Here is a 19,764-nt window from a genome sequence, read left to right as displayed (position 1 = left end):
AGACTAATTCAGGATTTAACGCTTCACAGCTGAACACAATGCTGCTTCTTTAGCACAAGTTATGGGTTAGACTCAAAGGAACTTTAGCATCGCATTTCTGCACCTATTTGAAAGCCAAGGCAGACAGATACCATACACAATCAGATTAAGGAAGGTGGTTTTAGTTTTATACTGTGTAATACTAAGATTGTTCCTAGAACAGAGATCTGCAAGAGGCACTAAGTGGCTGACAGCACCCTTGCTCTCAAATTAAACTACTTTGCCTTAAAAACGTTTCCATGGAAGCTTTTGCTCTCTCTACAACCACATAACTCAAGTACTAGAAAGAATTATACAAGTTTACTTGATTAATGTCAATTTTTTTAAGACTATTTAATTTTTCTTTCTAAAAAAAAAAGCTAGGTTAAAATTCGCACTGTTGTGTAAAAACTTTTAGGAGAAGAAATACAGGCCTCCTTCATGCATTTAGCTGGGAACCTGCCTTCAGAATATACTGACCAGGAACTCATCTCACACACAGAGACAGTTACCTGAACTTGTCACTAGACATCTTTACAGTCAATGGAAAATGAGTCAATACAGTCCACATACTCCAGTAATTCAACTCATCCTAAAGCAGATATCTAAATTAGGTTGGCAAAACCTGGCAGTGACTACCTATGTGTCTTGACTGCTAATATGATCTAGGATAGTCAAGTCTGACTAGTTTAGCTTTATACATAGATTTTTTGTGAAACTAAATCAGCCCCAAGGTCAGCAGATAATAAATTACTCAAATAACATTCCCACTCTAATATGTAGCCTTGGTCCTTACAGTTAATGTTTTGGGATCATATGTCCACATTGCATGTTTTCCAGCAAAAAAGTTCATAGCAGCTGCAACTCCCAAGTATGCACTGCAGCACTGAACAGGCAGCACAAAGCAGGTATCTGCCAAGTCATCTGAGACGACCTGTCAGTGCTGACTGAATGCACTGAGGGGACAATGCTGGAAGGCCTCAGGGAAGATGCATTTTCCCCCATGAGTACACATTAAAAGTGTGTGACCCAGGTGGCTAGTCAGTGCACAGCTTTGTCTTTGGTCCAACCAGGAGCAAAACCACTTTCCAGATCACGAATGGAAATGCTGTGACCTTTCTGATTCTGCATACAATTCCATCTGACCACATACAACCATATGCTCCAGTCAAACCTGCACCTTAAGCAAGCCCCTCCCACACAACAAACTGGTATGAACAGACCTATCATGTGAAATGCACCACAGATAGTTAGACAAGGTCGCTTTCTTGAGTAAATGTGGAGGAAAAAAAAATGAAACAAGTTAGAACATAGTAAAACCAGTTGTATAATGAAAAATGGTCACAGAGTGAAACATTCATTTTAATTTTAGAGACTAAAATTATTCTGAAAATAAATATGATTTTCACTCTTTGGTTATACACTTTATTATCTCTTTCTGGTACAAGAACTCTTGCTTCATGAAATAATTGATGACATCCCACTGAGAACTCAAATCTCTGAGAACTTTTTTCAATAACTTCTACCATATTTTTTCTGACTAGTAATTATTTGTCCTTCAAAAAGCCAATTCTTGACAAGGACTTTTTTTTTCTTTTTGACTTTTCTTTTAGCCTTTCCTTTTATTATTAATGCCCAATGGTTGTTTTCTCTCTCTCTCTGACTCTAACACTTCGTGCTAGGCTTTAATCTAAACAAGGTATTATTCACTGGACTTACTGCATGATGTGCCTTGGCACAAAGGCACAAAAAGGAACACAGATTTAGAATAGGCTAGTAAAGGTGCCAGCTTGAAAATGCAGCATCTGGAAAGGAACAGCTGCAAAAGGCATCCGTTTCAGCTGAGTTCCAAGTTCCACGGATAGAGACAGCATCCAACTCTCGGACCTTCAATATGATCTGGTATCTAACTTAAATCTCAGCTACAATAACAAAATACTTTTCTTTGATTGTATCAGAAACTCTTGAATGACAGTTTAAAAAAAACAACCACCTCTCTCCTTCTGAAACTAAAGGCCACAGAAAGTATTTTCTGTTCAAATGCTCTATTTTTGCCTAAGAACTTCTCAAAACAGTGTGACATTTTGACATTTTTCCATGTCATTGTGAACAACTTACGTAAACTGAGACGACTAAATCCTTCCACTATCCTTTAAAATTTGACAGGTACTGTGGAAAAGTTAAAGACTGTATTTTGGAGTCTTACCTCACAATAGGCAATTTGGTGAACGGAACAGGAGGTAACTTCAAACCATCTGGAAGAGTGATGAATTCCATTGTACCAGGGCATTTTGCAGTGTAGCTTTCCAAGCTCTGTGTTACATCTTTCTTTTCTAGAAAAAAAAATTCGTTGAAAATAAAATTAAAAAACAACTTCAAACTTACATGTAACAAAAGTTTAAGATGAAGTTATAAACTGAAGTTTGACTTGGGGTTTTTTTGTATTTATATAAAATAACTCCAATGGAATGCCAACTAATTTTTGCATACAATGCGTAGAGTTATGCTTCAGAAGCCTTAATGGATGGATCAAATATAAATGATCTTAAGCAAGACAGTTTTCTGGACTTTTTAGAATTTTTAAGTGCCAGTCTATACCTACTTTTTGTTAAATTTTTCACTGTCAAAATAAAAATTTCTACAATTTATCTAGTAAAGCTACATATCCAACACAATTGGTTTCAAGCATGTTAAGGTTATTAATAATAGCATTGTTATGTGAACAAGCTCTGCTCTGAAACATGAGCTGAAACTATACCAAAGGCAAAGAGGAGAAACAAATTACTTTTGATGTTACCTTGTGTTAAAAGTACCTAATTCTTAAAATAATTGTACTATATTATGCTACTAAATCATTAACTGGAAGAAAATTGGTTTTTAGTTTTGCTTAAAAATACAAGAATGTTCAAACATAAGGTTTGTGTTGTCTTCGATAATGTATAATAAATGCTTATGAATTTTATCTAACAAGTATTTTCAACAACGTATACAATTGTGTCTCCAGAAAACATGTCTATTTGGAGATAAATGGCCTGAACAAAAAATTATATTTCTCTGATGAAATGTGTGTGTTTAGAGGGGAGGATGAGATACCTGGAAAGCCTTAGACCTGTATTTTTTTAAAGCATAGTGAACATTCCTCCATATACATGCTACCAATAAAAATAACTATTCACGAACTTAACTGTTTCCAGAAAATACTTCAGAGATCAAAATACTCAACAATAAAACAAATAGAAAAGGGAAGGGTAATAGCAAATACTGCTTCCAAAAAAAACCTGCTTAGACAAGTGTGTTAGGTTTATGCAGCGAGGTTTTGGTAGCCATGGGTGCTGTAGGGGTGGCCTTTGGGAGCAGAGACCAGGAGTAGCTCCATGTCAGAGAGCCAGTTCCAGCCAACTCCAAAATGGACCCACCCCTGCCCAAAGCTGCGCCCACCAGCTGTGCTGGTGGCACCTCTGTGATAACATATTTAAGGAAGGGTAAAAAATGCTGCGTAGCAGCTGTGAGAGGGAGGAGTGAGAAAAATGTGAGAGAAACATATCCTGTAAACCATGCCACTGCCTGAAACACCATCTTGGGCTGCCCACATCAATCCAGCTTAGTTTGTAAGCTTCCAAGGCCATGAATACATACATACTCTTTCAAAGCAAATAAACAGTGATTGCAATCACCTTCACCATGAAATTAACGCCACATAACTGGCAAATTGCCTTGCTTCTGTCTACGTTTCACCAAACTCTCTTGAGTCACTCACCCCATTTTAATTACATGTAGGAAATGTTCCCCAAAATACATTATTAGACATACACACATACACTCAGATCTGGGTAGCACAGTCAGGAGTTGTAGTGATTCAAGACTGAGTATTTACATTAAAATTTCAGTCTACACCAGTCAGATCGTTATTTGCCATGTTATGTGAGCAAGGCCACACAGTACAAGTAGAATTCAGAGATGGAAAACATCACAGCTACCAAGAATGATGAAGACAACGCTACAGTATGTGCTTAATTCTGCTTGAAACTGGAGGTCTGTCATGCTGAAGAACTGGCTTTCATTTCCTAGAGTGAAACACTGTCAATTATCGTATTCAGAGAAAGCATGCTGCCACTTGCAAAAAGAATTTGTTTATAGATTTGAGAGTCGCATTTTTAATTCGCAGTAGAAGCTCACTGTGCTTTCTGCAAAGACAAGGCTAACCCAAGACATTTTTCTATGCAGATATTGTATGAAATGTAGTTTAAAACATGCTGCTGCCAAGCCAGCAGCTCTATTACTTTTTACTTAGTACCGCATCTCAGCTGAGATGCTATAAGAATCTACATCAGCAGGACCTATCAAGAAGCATTCATAATGCAAAAGAGCAAAAGCTGCAGGATCTTGCCCAAGAGCCACTTCTGAAAGCGAATGTTGGAATATTTCTCCCTTGACTGAGCACCTCTGCTACCTGACCTCTGTGGTATGAATGAACGATACAAACTTCTCTACTCAGTCAAATTTGTAAAGCCTAAAAGTTGCCAAAAACCTGCTACGGACTGCTACTTTCAAACAGCTCTGAATTCTCCTAGCATCTGCCTGACTGTCATCATATTTTGACACAATCAGAAACTGCACAAACCTCCTGGGAGGATCTGCTCAACTACTAGGTCTCCTGACCCATAGTTTAGAAGACTTTCTGTGACTGGAACAGTTATCACCAGTACTTACCTTTCTCTTCGCGAAGAAGAGATAGAAAACAGCTACTCTTGGAGGTCTTTACCCATCTAGTGTCTTCATGCCTGTATACATCAGCGGGAAAGCAATTACTGCTTGATCCTTCGACCTGTGAACTCACCTCAACAGCTGTAAAAGCCTGTGCTGCAGCTGGAAACACTACTAGCTGCTCTACTTGTGTAGGTATTACAGAGACTCATTTATTGAGTGAGAAATGTTGGCTTATTTTCTCATCTGGAATAATTACATTAATGATTTTTTTTTTTTCCTCCGGTTTCTCTGCAGACTCACTGAAAGATCAGGGTCATAGAACAGCTGCAACCAAATAAAACTGAACAAAGCCACAGTCAGTATTGCCAATCAAGCACATACTTCTCAGTTTGTTCAGTATAACCTCATAGTACATTTTCCCTATTTCATACCAAATCGTTGTCATTACCTTTTTTTGGCTGCTCTGACAACTGAAAATTTTCAAAGTCCACCAATATTCTTGGTAATTTTTTCCTTAACTGCTTCATGTCAACACAATGAACATTGGTTTTGTCCCAAAGTTGCTTTGAACCTTCTTCTAATACAAGAGCACAAAAATCTGAAAGCTCTGAAAAATCAGTTGCACAGTTAAGAAACCATTTGCGACTGAAAGCTACTAAATGTAAAAAAGAAAAGTCTTTCTGCTGGTTTCACAATAATGTGAAGCAGTATTTCACAGTAATGGAGCCATTGAGAAACCAGACCAAGACAGGAAAGAAAGTCACTTATAGACTAACATTTTTAAGCACTTCAGTAACCCTGATTTAATAACATCACACAAACAGCATTTCACGCCTTGGCAGATAATGGAGAAAATCAGAAGAACAAAATTGCTAAAACTGTGTGTTTCAGCTCTTTCATATTTGAAGAAATTTAAAATATCTGCACTTGGTCTCATTCACCACCCATTAAAAACAAAGTTAAATATTTAAAATACAGCATTTGTTCTCTGGCAAACAACTGGCTGGTCTTGTTTTGATCAAGTCATTGTGTCCCTTGCAGAACAACCTACAGCAAAGGAGAATGAAGAAAGGGAACATTTTATGTCTGACCTGCCAATTACACTGGAAGACAAATAACCTTCTGTTTCCTTATGCAACTTGCTGAAATATTGAAAAAATAAGTCAGGAAACAAATAGCTAAAAGCCTTCTGACTTCCATTTTCCCCTGATGATAAGCCCAGAGTCAACATTTTAACAAAAAAAACTAGTATCCAGGTTTTGTGCTGGCTGAGCTTTTTCTTCCCAACTGAAAACAGCAAATAACGTTCACAAAGGAGAATCCAAGGAGACCTCCTGCAGCAGTCAGCCCCCAAGAAGTGTCAGCCAACTGACCTACCCAGCTCTCTCAGGAACAAGAGAGTCAAACACCTCCTTGACAAATTACTAGTAACATGTAACAAGACAGAAAAGTCAGTCTGACAGCAGAAAAAGCAAGAGAAACCATAGTTCCTGCACCCAGAAACACAGATGCTTCCTTCACAAAAAAAAAAAAAAAAAAAAAAAAAAAAAAAAAAAAAAAAAATTTGCTTGTTGAGCCCTCTTAACAACTAGAGAAGAAAAAAAAAAAAGTCAGCATCTGCTGTCAGGGAGATCTTCAGCATCACCCTGCCATCAGGAATCAGTGTATTCTTTAAACTAAAAAAGAAAGGCCACAAAATACATTAAAGTCCTCACAGGAGTTGAAGTAGAAATTGAGTATTCATAGACAGTAACCACTACAAGCTTTTTACCCTGAAGTTAATGACTAGATTACCGCATGTACGCAAAGGTCTTCATGACCTTTCAGGTAGTCCCTCAACCCTAGTTTTGGATAGATGCAGATGGACAGTAAGCATCCTATTTGTATACTCAGCACATCACTCTTCACCACCCCAGCAAGCTAATGTTGTAAGTGAAGTGCCTTAGCAAGACTTGCATGATCAATCCACTAATTCAGTATTTCAGCTGTTTAATTCAGCAGAACGGAGCAGGTCTTCTCTAATTTGCAGGCAAGCATCACCTGTTTTTCCGTTACATTAAGCCTGATCAGTATCAGATGACAGCATTTTCTACAGTGTTAGTAAACAAACAGTATCTCTAATATTTTTCTGAAAAATACATGGAGCAAGTAAACACGACTTCAAGCTGCTCAGAGATTTGATACTCAAACAAAGATGCTTTGAAAGCAACATAAGGAATGCTGGGTTTTCATTCAAATATTCTCTACTGCAATAAATCTCAGCACTTACCTATGTTTTTAACCTGCCCTGAACATTTCAGACTGCTACCTATATTCATTAGGTCATCAGTTAGACAAGAAGCACATCCAAGCTGACTGGCCAACTGGATGACATAATGACTAAAGCAAGTGACAATTAATGTTTTTTTTTCTTAGCATCTTCAGGACACTATTAGCATCTACCTTTTCTAAGTATTAACACCTGTTTATGAAACTGGAGCAAAATTAACATCTCTTATCTGTTCTCCACACCACATTTGGTCAATAGACTCAAAAGCTATTCTTATAAGGAAAAACAGAAAGGAACCAGCAGACAGCGTATTACATGAATCCTCTTTCTTTGAGAAATCAAGCAAAGTAAATCTCTAAATAAATACCGTGGAGACCAAAACTAATGAAATTCACAGTTTGACATGGAAAAGAGCAGGAACGACAAGAAAATAATTCATCTATGCTACCCACTGAGCTAGACCCACTTTCATGAACAAATCAGCATGAACAGTATCAAAGAAAAGTGGCTCCATCCATACAAAGAGAATGCAAAAGCAGTCAGTTATTCGTTGTGTAACAGCTCATCTTTTAAAAAGAACTTACCAGCTTTACTACCAACATGGTAGGGGGACAGGGACAGGACAGACAATCTTTTCAACATAGACAAAGAGTTACATGTGTGTCAGAATATCCACCAGAGAGGGAACGGGAAGAGATTGACAAAACACATGGTCTTCTATTACAAGATTTTTAACCATTACATAAAATGTGCACACATTAAGTCACAGCCAGTTTGAAATTCACAGCTAGCACAAAAATATTTTTTAGATAAAATCTCATGAAAAATAGTCATAGCTGAAGTCAGAGTTCAGTAACATGCTATTAAAATTTCAGTACCTAGTTCTCCACCATATCTGAAAACTTCAGATGTCTGCATACTTCAAATACTACAAAAATATTTCTTGTACATAAAAATCAGTATGAAAACCACTGAACAATACCAATGATTTTTTCATACTAAGAAATACCAGAAGACCTACCTTAGCATGAAGTGGAGCAAATTAAGCATAGATAACTTCTGTAACAGTAAAAAAAAGTTAAGGACTGCTTCAAAGCTGCTTCTGAGCAAGGTAGGCATAACTGTTAAATACATCTGATTTTGTATTTTGAGTTGAAGAAACACAGAGACAGAAGATGGCAGAACAACACGCTAATTTCTGTAGAACATTTTTTACAATATATTGTTAAGCAAAATCGCAGGGATTTGGCCAAAGAGGATTATCACCATTCAAAGTTTCAGTGCTTCCACTAGACTCTTGCTTGAGAAAAGGACGGTTTAATGGTTTGAAAAAACTAGACAACTGTCTGAAAACTTACAACGAAAGCATACCAGCTCTCTCTACTAACATAAAGTTGAGTTTTCCCATCCTTTTGAAAAAACATTTCTTCAGTATCACCCCTAATCTTATTCTTCTTTTCTTAGCACATCCAATCATACTCAAAGGACATCATATGGGGAGTTCAAAGTACATGGATGATCCTCTTTTAAACTTGGATATTTCTTTTCACATATAAAGTGCTACTTTCAGTAGCAGCTGTGATTCCAGTGCCTTCATTTGGATTTAGGCTAAAGAGAGCAGTATTGAGTCTGTTAAGTGTCATATAAAATTTATTTGAATTTTAGTAATATAGCACCTCCTAAAATAGCTTCCTTCAGTACAAAAATATTACCTCTTAAAAATACAGTACTAATTCTTCATGTCTTCATATTGCCAATTAAAGTATGTTTTCCCCAAAGTAATCTTTTTTTCTGCAACAAAACCTTTGCAACTTGTCTTCATTTGAACACTTGTATCTTTTCCCTCAATTAATCAAATCAAGCTTCTTCAAAATTCAGACTCAACTACATGAAGAATCAGAATTTCCAAGTAAAGCTCAGAAACTTCATTTTTTCATGAATGACTAAATAAATTAATAGGAAACTTCTGTCATAGAGAGATACACTATTTTATTGTAATGACTGATCCTCTGTTTTACCTAAGAATTTGGATATTGTAGTGGCTGGAGTTTTTGTCTGTACCTCATCAACAAGCAAGTCTAAACAAAGGTAAATCATCTCTGAAAGACTTTCAGGTTTGTTTATAGCGCTAGACAATTTCTAGCAGTCTTCATTTTATTCACAGTACATGATTTTTTTATTTCATATAACATACTACTAAAAAAAATGTTAGTCTTCATATTTTGCGCAACATATACGAATTTATATATTTTATCGCTGTTGCTAGTTTATTCAGTCTCAATTATTTATTCCACTTCAAAAAAAATGAATTCACTGAATTAGGATCTGAACCAGAGTTACGCAATGAACACAAGGATAAGCAGATCATTATTTGAAACAGATAAACATGTATAGGTATTGTGGGTTTCCTCTTAGCAACCTTCAGTTTCTGCAGAGTCTAAAAGACACGTATTTCAGGAAAGTAAGTTACACTCTCTTAATAAAGCAGCTTGAACGTAGTTATTTAGTAAGCCAGTTTGTCTCCAGAAAGCACCAATTCCAGAAAGAGATTTGAAAAGAAGAAAACAAGCCCAGAGAGTTTTACCCTGCTGCTACTATTTTGAAATTTTTTAAAAAAAAAAAGCAGGAAAAAGTGTTGCAGATACACAACTCCCAGGAACAAGACCAGGTAACAGTGCTGAAGTTTTATAGTACACAAAACTGATGAAAACACAGAACTAAATGAAAAGCTGCAAAATTCATGGTACAGTGATGAATAAGAGGAGTTAAGTGGTTTCTAAGAAGCTTCCTCCTACTTCATGTACAGTTTCTGAAGTCTTTTATTACAACATGTCAGAAAGCATTTACATTCAAGCTTTTTTTAATATATTCATTCTTATACCATATTGTGCCACTGCTATACATCGAACACACACCCGAGGTGACAAGTCTGTTCAATTACATTTTTATTTATATACACACATACTTTTTTATATATACATACACAGATAAGATATGGCACTATGCTGAAGCTGTAAAAAGATTTCCAATTAATGGCTAAGAACCTACCATGCTGCTATAAATATTCCCTGGCAATTTTATTGGAGATTTCAGTTTCCATCCTGAAATCAGTTAATTTTAATATTATAAGACCAACCAAACCAGCTCCCATTTGAAAGATTTATTGGTTCGACAAACCCAACTTGCAGGTACTTTGTCAACTAAAATACAATGCAGTGCATTAAAACCAGTTCATTAGTGTCAGTTAAGTAAACCTCACTTCAACTGAGAAGTTTACATCAAATTTTAATTTGCATTATATTCCCTGTTCAGTCTGATTAAAGCTTCCATTTTCAGTCCATGAAATCAGTAACTTTTACCTTTCTAAAAATTAATTTACACACCATAGAGGATGCTAAGGGAAACACTAGTCTAACTCAAATGCAGTATTCAGGAATAACATTCCTTATCGCTACAAAACATTGTGAGGTGCTGACAGGCTACCAGTATATTACCAAGTATTTCAGAACAAAATAAGAAAAGCTATAGAGCAAAGCAGTTAAGAGTCTATATTACACACATTCAGAGGACTACTTATGATAGTCTGCATAAGCAGACCTTCTACAAGAAGGTTTCTAACACAGGATTTCTTCCTTTTCACTCTCAAGAAACAATTATCACAATCAAATCTACTCTAGAAACTCTTCTGAATAACCCTGACTCAGCAACAAATTGTGATATTGCCATTTTTGCCAGTTTCCTAATAGCTTACAACTGGTTTGAAAAGCAAAAGCCACATGACTCATTTCCTCAACACCATATTCTCATTCACTTACTGTTTCTTTCTCTCTCTTCTAAATTATTAATCAATGTACCAAAAGGGACTTTTTTTAATTCACGAACATTGTCTTAAATAAATCACACTCATTTTAAATGCTTCATCACTCCTTGGAAAGAAGTTACACTTCAAAGATGTTCCAACTCCTTCCCATTAGATCAAAATTACCCATATGGCTACTATTATTTATTGTAATTTCTTGTAATTTACCCAGTGCAGACTGGGGCAGGTGCACTCGCCCAATGGAAACAGGGCTTCACGGCTGCTGAAGTGCAGCAGCTCGGGGCTGCCTTTGCTCTCGGGGCCTCACGGTAATCGGGGCCTTTGGGCAGTGGGAGCCGCTATTGACCACAGGGCAGTTGGGCCTGGGTGTCAGTGGAGTCCCCTGGGAGCCACTGGGAGCTCGTCCCCTGGAGCAGCAGCTGCGGTCGAGGGCTCTCCCCTTGGGTCAGGACGCTGCCCAAGGAAACTCCTCGAGGGGCCTTGGGTCGGGACGCTGCCCTGAGCAGGTCCTCGAGGGTGAGAGCCCTCACTTGTCAGGTGAGTGATGAAGCGTTTTGGGTTGTTGTTAAACCCTAGGGAGTGGTGCTTTATTATGCATTTTGGGTTGTTGTTAAACCCTAGAAAGCTGTTCTGTTCTCCTCTCACAGACATTTGAACCTGTAATTTATGAAGAGCTAGTTAATTGTGTTAATAATAAATTTTTAATTTTTGGTGGTTGGTTGTTTATTTGAGAGTCACCGTAACACAGACACCAAATTTACTGAACTCCAGATGGGTTCAAAGTATAGAATTTGGTTCACCTTGCTTTAAGAGAAGCATCGATGAGTAGGGCCAGGTGCAGACGCCGAGTCAAGCACTGAGATAGCCATATACATGTAAAGGGAGTGATGAATCTTGGCGGGGTCACTGGGATGGCCAGGATCATGAGGATGACTAGGATGCAGACATCTACACTGAAGACACACCCACCTCAATTAGAAGAACTTCCATCCCTCTCTGAACTCTTAAAACAACCCGCAGAGATGCATTTGCCATTTGTAATTTTAAAATGAGAATGAAGATAATTTAAGAAATCCATGAATTGCAACTGCTGTAGTTCAACTATTTAATTTTTAAATTCTTTTAGCATCTTTGAACCTTATCTGGTACCTGAAATTTACTACTACTCATTTTACAGTTCAGATCACTTCCCACCATAAACGATTCCTAATTACACTTTGAAAGAATTCCACAGATTTATTCTCTGTAAAGGAAGGACCAAGCCTCAGAACCTTCCTAAAAAGAAAACATTGATCAAAATTTTCTGATACAGCTCAATCTTCCCTGAGTGTCTCTTTTTATACCTCAATTATGTTTCAGTTCTGGCAGGCTTCCTGCTCCTAATATGTTTGAAGAAGTTATTAGCTTTCATGAGTTCAGCAAGTTATGCCTCAAAATCTTTTCTGGGCTTACGTTCCCCCCCTCCTCATTTAATATATCAGGGTTGACGTTTCTTTCTACTCTCTGTGTTTGGACACTACCTCCACTTTTATACAGTAAACTTTTTTCCCCCCAATTGCATTTATTTTGCTGTTTAACTACCCTTATTTTTATAACAATTTTTTGATTTATTTTAATGGAGAAGTAGAATGCAGTTACTGAGAATCTACTATGACATCTTTACGCAGTCTCCATGTTACCAGCAAACATACCACTCTTTTTAATTTCTTCCAATTAATTTCTTCTTAGCTTCTTTACTTTTATGTATCTCCTCCTTTCAAATTTTAATACTACCATCAAGGATGTTTGTTTATTTTAAAACCAGGAATTCATATTTATTTACCCTAAATTTTACTTCTAATACTTATAATTTTGTCCCCTGTGACCTGAAGATGAAGAACAAGAGGGAAAAAAAGAGGAGGAGCACTATGGGAATAGGCAGGAAGAACAGCAAAGAGAGGGGAGCAATGGTGAGCAATCAGCTCAAGCTAAAAAAAAATGAGCTGAAGCTTTCAAGAAATCTTGCTACAGCAGTCTAAACAGGGAAAAAATGAGAAAGTCTTAGCAAGACATAAATGAGAAAGGATATGGACAGGTGAACATACATTAACAAGTTGCTCCAGCAGTCCTTCAAAACAAGAGGTTGTTTTAGATTATTCCATGCTCTAGAGTAGAAGCAGTTATTTATAGGTTTATAGGTTATTCTTATCTCTTTCTCCAGTGAAATGCCATTTAGTCAAATCTGTGTGTGGCAGTATAACTCACCAAGTGCCACGCACCTCGATTTCATTTTCCCAGATGTTTGGGTGAAAATTCAAGACAATGTTTTAAGTAAAGATCCTCACAAATTGAGTCTGATCTTTACTTCTGCCAATGTGGGCTTGGCAGAGGGTTCCACTTAAGGGCATTTACACATTCACTTTTGGTCTAGCTGTCAATTTTTTACAAGCCCAGTTTAATATTCTTTCTTATCTTCCATATTTCTACATAGCAATTTGAAATTTAAATATCACCAAGTGAATGCATATGCAATCTGTTCTATAAATAAAAATGTAAAATACTGCATAGTTTCCTCTTTCAAGCTGTGAGATAGAAAGGCATATTTTAAGAGTTGTCAGACACTACGTCTGACATCATCAAATTATGATCAGTCCAGGCGTAACCATAATTTCTAAAGATAAACAAGATTTGGGGATTTTTTTCTCAAATCAAGCTCATCACTTCTTTGCAAAAGGCACAGACCTCACCCCAGCAGTTGACATGTCAGCCATCACCTGAGCACAGAAGTCTTGAAAGGAAGATGTAAAGGTTCTGAAAGCAATCTCAAGATTATTGGCATGCAGTCCCTGGTCCTCCAACTACCAACAACTCTAAGCTGTCAAGGCATCAAAGCAATCTGCCCAGCCAACACTGACAAGTCCATCACAACTGATCTAGAGGATGAGGGGAACTGAAATAGCATTCAGTATAAATTTTGGCATAACTTCTTCATCAGGGACCATCATCTCAGCATAGGCTGAGAATAAGCATCTTCTGGAAGGTGATTGTTTTCCTGAGAAAACAGCCTGAGGCCAAACTTACAAACCTCTAAGGTTTGTATGGCATGGATCCACATGTCTCATGATTCTGAAGTGCCAAGTAATAGCCAGCAGTAGGGGTAGACTCCTGCCACCATGGAGTTCAGAATCACATCAATGAAATTTAGACAACTAAGGATATTTCTGAAAATTCAACTCAGGACCTTTGAAAGAAACAAAAACCTTTTTCTTAGGTACAGCTATGTTTTTATCATCCCACTGACCAAGCACAGCCATGGCATGCAGTTGATATCTGAGATAAAGCATAAAAACAACTCCTGACCAAGTAATGATCTCAGCCACTCCGAGGTACTTCCTGGACAATGCCTGTATGGAGATGTATAAAGTTGGCATACTGAAAATCTACATCCACACAGAGAAATCCCTCCTAATGAAGACTGATGAACTCTGTTGATAAAATTTACATCTGAAGATAAAATATTCAGCTACAGCAAGAAAACCACCTAAATCCTTCATCACGTGCAGGACTTCATCTGCCCTCTGATTGAAGAGAAGTGTCATAACAAGTTGAGTCTTTCACTAAAGATTTCAAGTCTTTCGGCAGAATCAGTGACTATAGCCAGGGTGATGAGAACCCATTTTGGGGAAAGCATGCCTCTACGGAAGGGATATTTGTAATGAAGCCCAGGGTATCGGTTTGTTAGAGCTAAACCAAATTTCTTCAGTTCAGTAGAATGATAAATAAGCTAAAATTGCTCAAAATCTTATACTCAGTGAGCAAAGAAGCTCTGATAAACCAGATGAGAAAAACTGGAACAAGTGTATCTTATATGCCAAGTTGCCTGACATTTTGTGGTCATGGCTGTGGAACTCAGCCTATTTAATTTTGGTTACTGCTGCAGCTGAAGAGACTAAAAGCAAAGGTCATCACAGACAGACTGTATTACATGATAGCCACTATTCTCTTTCTAGGTTGAAAGGTAAACATGTCCGTACATGAGAGGCCACATGATTGTTCTTCACATTGTTAGCCAACACGGTTCTGTTTCTAAAGAGAGTGTTTGTGTTAATCTAGGGAATGATAAAAGCAGCAGAGCAGACGTCTTGAGACACCAAAGGCCATGATAATGCTGTGATAGTACTCGTGTTGACAATCCAGTGGGCTAGAAAAGCACCTAAAGGGTCCCAAGAGAGCTCAGACAATCATGAAGGCTGTATACAAAATCAATAACCACGATGGAGAGAAGAAAAAACACAGAACACTCATTTGTGTTGTTACCTTTGTCTGCTGACTATCCAGGACCAACAGGTAGAACTGGTATCAAAATGCCAATGTGCACCTTTGGTTTAGCCTCCACAATCTCAAACCCCTGCCAAACTGCTTTGGGAACCAACCCCTGTCCTAAAGACTGGTAACAGAGGATGCAGCTGGAACTAAGAGTGGTGTCCAATGATGTAAGAATCAACCACACACAGGAATGACAGGAAGGACATTTCAGGAAATGCTTCTAGATATTATTCTCTCCCACCACCTACCGTCACTCACCTCAAGAATAAAGACATCCAGAACACTAGTCAACAGATGAAAAATTACTTGTGCATGTTTAATGCAAGGCAGAATCAGCATAGAGTCAGCAGTTTAATTAAGTACACAACAGATGGAGCAGTAGAGATCTCAGGTGTGAAGCTGTCATCTCACTAGAAGGCTGGGAAGAACTAAACTGCAACAACCATCACAGGACAGGAAGATCTTAATGGCAGAGGTATACTGTCAAGCACTGAAAAGTGTACATTATTTCCCAAATAATCAAATAGACAAACTTCGAGGATCTTTAATGTACTGAACTTGCCCACAAAAAAAACCAAAAAGAAAAAAGAAATTAAGCATGCTTAGTTTCATCCCATGAATGGCAAGAAAAGGTCACCTCAGGACACAGATCTTTGCCACCAAAAGCAAAACAGCAAGCATGATGGTTGGAAACCTACTGAATGTCTGAAAGAACATGGGCTTGTAGGGGTGAGGGACATGCTCTCTTTAAGTGGCGTCTGTGTGGACAGTCACATTTCAGTAACAGCTGTTCCCAAGTAGCTCTGTGTTTAAAGAGGCCCTAATAGATGAGGTAACTTGGAATCATTTGCATACAATACAAATCACAGTCCTTCTAAGTAGTATGGATATTACCAATCTGCAACAAAATCCACAACAAAATACTGAGCTTTCTTCCAAGTATCTGACCTTACCCAAATGAAATGTGAGCTGTACACACAGTGTTACGTTTCCAAAAGCAATATGCAAAAGAGAGAGATTTAATTCCAGGCAACTTTGCAATTGCACATTTTAATTCTTATTTCTAGAAAGACTGATTCTCAAGGACTTGTTAACGTTAAAACATAATGGCTTGAGATTAGAGAGCTTTTATGTAGAATTTGGTACCTCTTTTTGCTAAGCAGAAGACTGCATTTTACATATTTATGTAACTAAATAGCTTAATTTTAAATCAGACTCTTAGCTTCCATGTTGTTAAAATAGTGACTGACATCTCCCATTTACTTGATGATACTTTTTATTCAGATTTGCCAGGCTGCATCGTTGGAAATCGTAATTCAAGTAAACACAGACAAAAGTTGTATTTTAAAATAATTTCCAAATGTCATTCAATTAAAATATGAGAAACTTTTGTTTCAAACAGAAACCACTTTTGACTATGCATTTGTGTCCGTGAATAGAAGCAAGAGCTTCTAATTAATAGATTTTTCATTATAACTACTAAAGCTCATCTTCTGAACTTTTATTGAAGTAAAGAAATCAATTTTTTTCCTGTTTTCTGACGTCCCAGTATCTCAAGTTCAACTGAACCAGTAAATGAACAGAACTAGATTAACGAACTAGAATGAGAGAATATTCATTCTCTACATAGAGGCAGCTAATCCTGAGACAAAAAGGATAAGACAATCAAGTTCCAGTGCCAAGTATTTAGTTGGTAGCTTTCCTTCATCTTAGAGTTTTCACTTCTATTTGTTCTATTTTTAAAGATGATCTTCAAACTACCTGAATTTGAAACACAAGTCTAATATTTAACATTTACTATCAATTACAAGCTTTAAAAATAAGTTTATTTAAGAAAAAACACATTCAGGTAAAAACTTAGTTTTAAAAAAGTGAGTTTCCTCCACCTAGTACCTGGTAACCTGGCAACTTGCTACGCAGCACAATAAAATAATAAATTCTGAGCATTCTTGAACTCAAATGCTACGGTATTGCTTCAGTTTCCCAATTAAACCTTTAACCGGTTAAAAAAACCTGGAAGTTTCAGTCATGTGCTTATCAGAGAAGAATACTAATCACAACTTTTAAAAAGTTCATAATATAAAGGAAACAGTTATTTAAAACAGTTAGTATAATGCTGTGCACTCAAATCATCTTGCTTTTGTCCTTTACTACAATGCAAGGTTGAAGGGGATTTGTTGGTTTATTTTTTCCTAATATTCCTGTATTTTAAAAATAACTATAAATTTAAAGTCATTTTCTATGCTAAACAGACCCTTGCACAACATCACACAATATCAATCTCAGAAGAATTGCAAAAAAATTACAAGCCAGAAATACATTTCTGGCACTGTCATCCACAGTGTAGCTAGTTTGGAACACCATTAACTGTGTCTGAGCAACATGTTATCAATAAAAGACTTCAAGCACAACAGCACTTCTATTTTGGATGTTTCAGGAGGGAAGGAGAAAAAGATTCAGCCACTTTTCAAACACATTGGAGAACATTTAACTTGATTTTTCAGACACTAAACATCACAGTTATCCTAGGTCTTATGAAACTGGAACCTTTACTCATATAATGTCTGAAGACAAGAAACACAAAAGCTGCTTCTCTAAGATTTCAAACCTGATTAGGGATTAGCAATATCAGATGTGCATAGCAGAAGAGTTTAAAACCTTGTCTTCAGCCCAACTTTCCATAAACATACCAACAAACCTTCATTAAAAGTTGTGGAAAACCGAAGCATCTTTTGACAGTAAGTAGGATCTATAGACAAAAAGATAATTTATTCCAGTTTATCTGTTCCTCTCAGTTCCTCTCCTTCCTTCACTACTGATTTGAGCCACTAAACAGAAGGAATTTCACTGACAGGCAAAGACCTAAAGCTCGTCAGCAGAGTCACCAAGGAGAGACATTTAGCCATAAAGTAAAGAGAAAAGAAAAAGAACTACACCATTTTACTCCCATCTTCTTTATCATAAACGAGGGAATAATTGAAAAAAAAAAAAAAAAAAAGCACTTTTTACCTGGCTTAGTGTGAATCAAAAAACATTTTTTTAAATCTTTCAGCACTAGTTCAATCTCATTAATCTGGGTGATAAACAAACCTGTTTGACATATTTTTCCTAAGAAACATAATACAAGCACAACAGTTGTCACTTTCTGCTCTTCCAGGTGGCTCTGTAAACGCTGCATAGTCCTCCCCCACAAAACAATCCTCACACACATCATTACCATTTCTGAAAATCATTCACAGACACATTCATTCCATTGTCATCCACTGACAAATTTAATAAATCCCACCAAAATGTATTGAATTAAAAACTTTTTTTTTAAAGAAACCACAGAAACTCAGAGAAACTTACACCTACTGTCCTAGTTAAACACTGTTTAATTCAATTCATCATGTTCAGCTTCTACAAGTTCATTGTCTCAAATACAGAGACAAGGATCATGCCTATGCCCTTAGATGAATTCTGTACCCACACTACGACTGTTTCATCAGAAAACATATTTTATTAGAAAACTCATGGTAGATTCAGTCTGAAATACCATACACTCTTCTGAATTTACTTTTCACATTCAGTTCCTCTCAATTTCTTCACTAATAACACTTATGAAAGCTGCTAGTAGCTTTAAATAATACTTCTTTTTTAAATTCACAAGCAAATTAAGGCTTCTGATCATATTCTTGATATTTACAGAGGAAATACAGCATTAGATTTGAGGCAGTCAATCTACAGATGGAACACATTAAAGGAAGCCTTATTTTAGATACTACACATCAAGGTCAGAACACAAATATTTAAAATTAATAACACTGTATATGTGATTGATTACCATCAAAGAGCTACTTCATGAATACACAGAAGTCCCTCACTTCTGTGTTCTCCATGACTTCTCAAATTAAGTATATTTCAAAACAAAGTCACGTTATTTTACTGTAGGAAAGAATAAAGTGCAAATATTTCTTTCTTTCAAAAATCATACCTTGATCAGAAAGAAAATCCAGCATGGTCTGGAGAAGGAAAGACAGATGCCTGACGCATAGAGCAGGATTGCCCATTCTTCTGGAAGCATATACTAGTTCATGAAGCAAACGCATCTGTACTGCAGCCCATCCTCTATGAGTTCCTATAAAGTAAGGAGCCATTTAATACTTTTTAAAGCTAGAAGTCATCACAAACCAATTGGTTTTGGTTCTTTTTATATACTAAGCAGTAATAACACTTATAAAAACCACCCAGTGAACCAATGACTACAAAATCCAAATCTTGTACTCAAAACAGAAGAAATATTAGGATTTTTGCATCTGCTTGAATATTTCAATCTGAAAGCAATTTTTGTTTTATATGCTTTTCTAATCGACTAATAAATTTATCATTAGAATTCAGAAAATGAAGTTAACGCTTCCGATGAAGTAAAACCAAAATGATACACAAAATCTTTAAAGTTTTATGTTTCTTAAAATCTCTCAACAAGAAATGCACATGAGATTTCATACAGAAACTTCATTTTTATCCAAATCAAGCACTTCTTAACTCTCTTTAAAGACCAAGCAAAAGGTATTTTCCCTAAATGCTTTCCTGGCCATTGAAGGTCAGTAAAAATCAGTAAAAACTACAGGATATGAGGCACATTTCCTGATTTTCAGTCTTTAAA

At 36.7% G+C, this 19,764-nt stretch overlaps 1 protein-coding gene across 5 annotated transcripts in view; it reads right to left on the bottom strand.

Annotated features, from left to right (window-relative positions):
- TRAPPC9 (trafficking protein particle complex subunit 9) overlaps positions 1–19,764 on the bottom strand; it is a 534,962-nt gene that overhangs the window by 473,607 nt on the left and 41,591 nt on the right. For all 5 annotated transcript variants that reach the window (XM_074898387.1, XM_074898390.1, XM_074898389.1 and 2 more), the window contains 2 exons: positions 19,093–19,236; positions 2,225–2,351 (listed from right to left, as the gene is read on the bottom strand). In XM_074898387.1, the coding sequence (XP_074754488.1) occupies positions 2,225–2,351; positions 19,093–19,236 (271 nt within the window). The remainder of the gene's footprint in view (positions 1–2,224; positions 2,352–19,092; positions 19,237–19,764) is intronic.

The sequence above is a fragment of the Athene noctua genome, chromosome 2, assembly GCF_965140245.1.
Source record: "Athene noctua chromosome 2, bAthNoc1.hap1.1, whole genome shotgun sequence".
Classification (NCBI taxonomy): Eukaryota; Metazoa; Chordata; class Aves; order Strigiformes; family Strigidae; genus Athene; species Athene noctua.
Note: the sequence above shows the minus strand (reverse complement) of the source record. Positions and strands in the feature narration are given on the sequence as shown.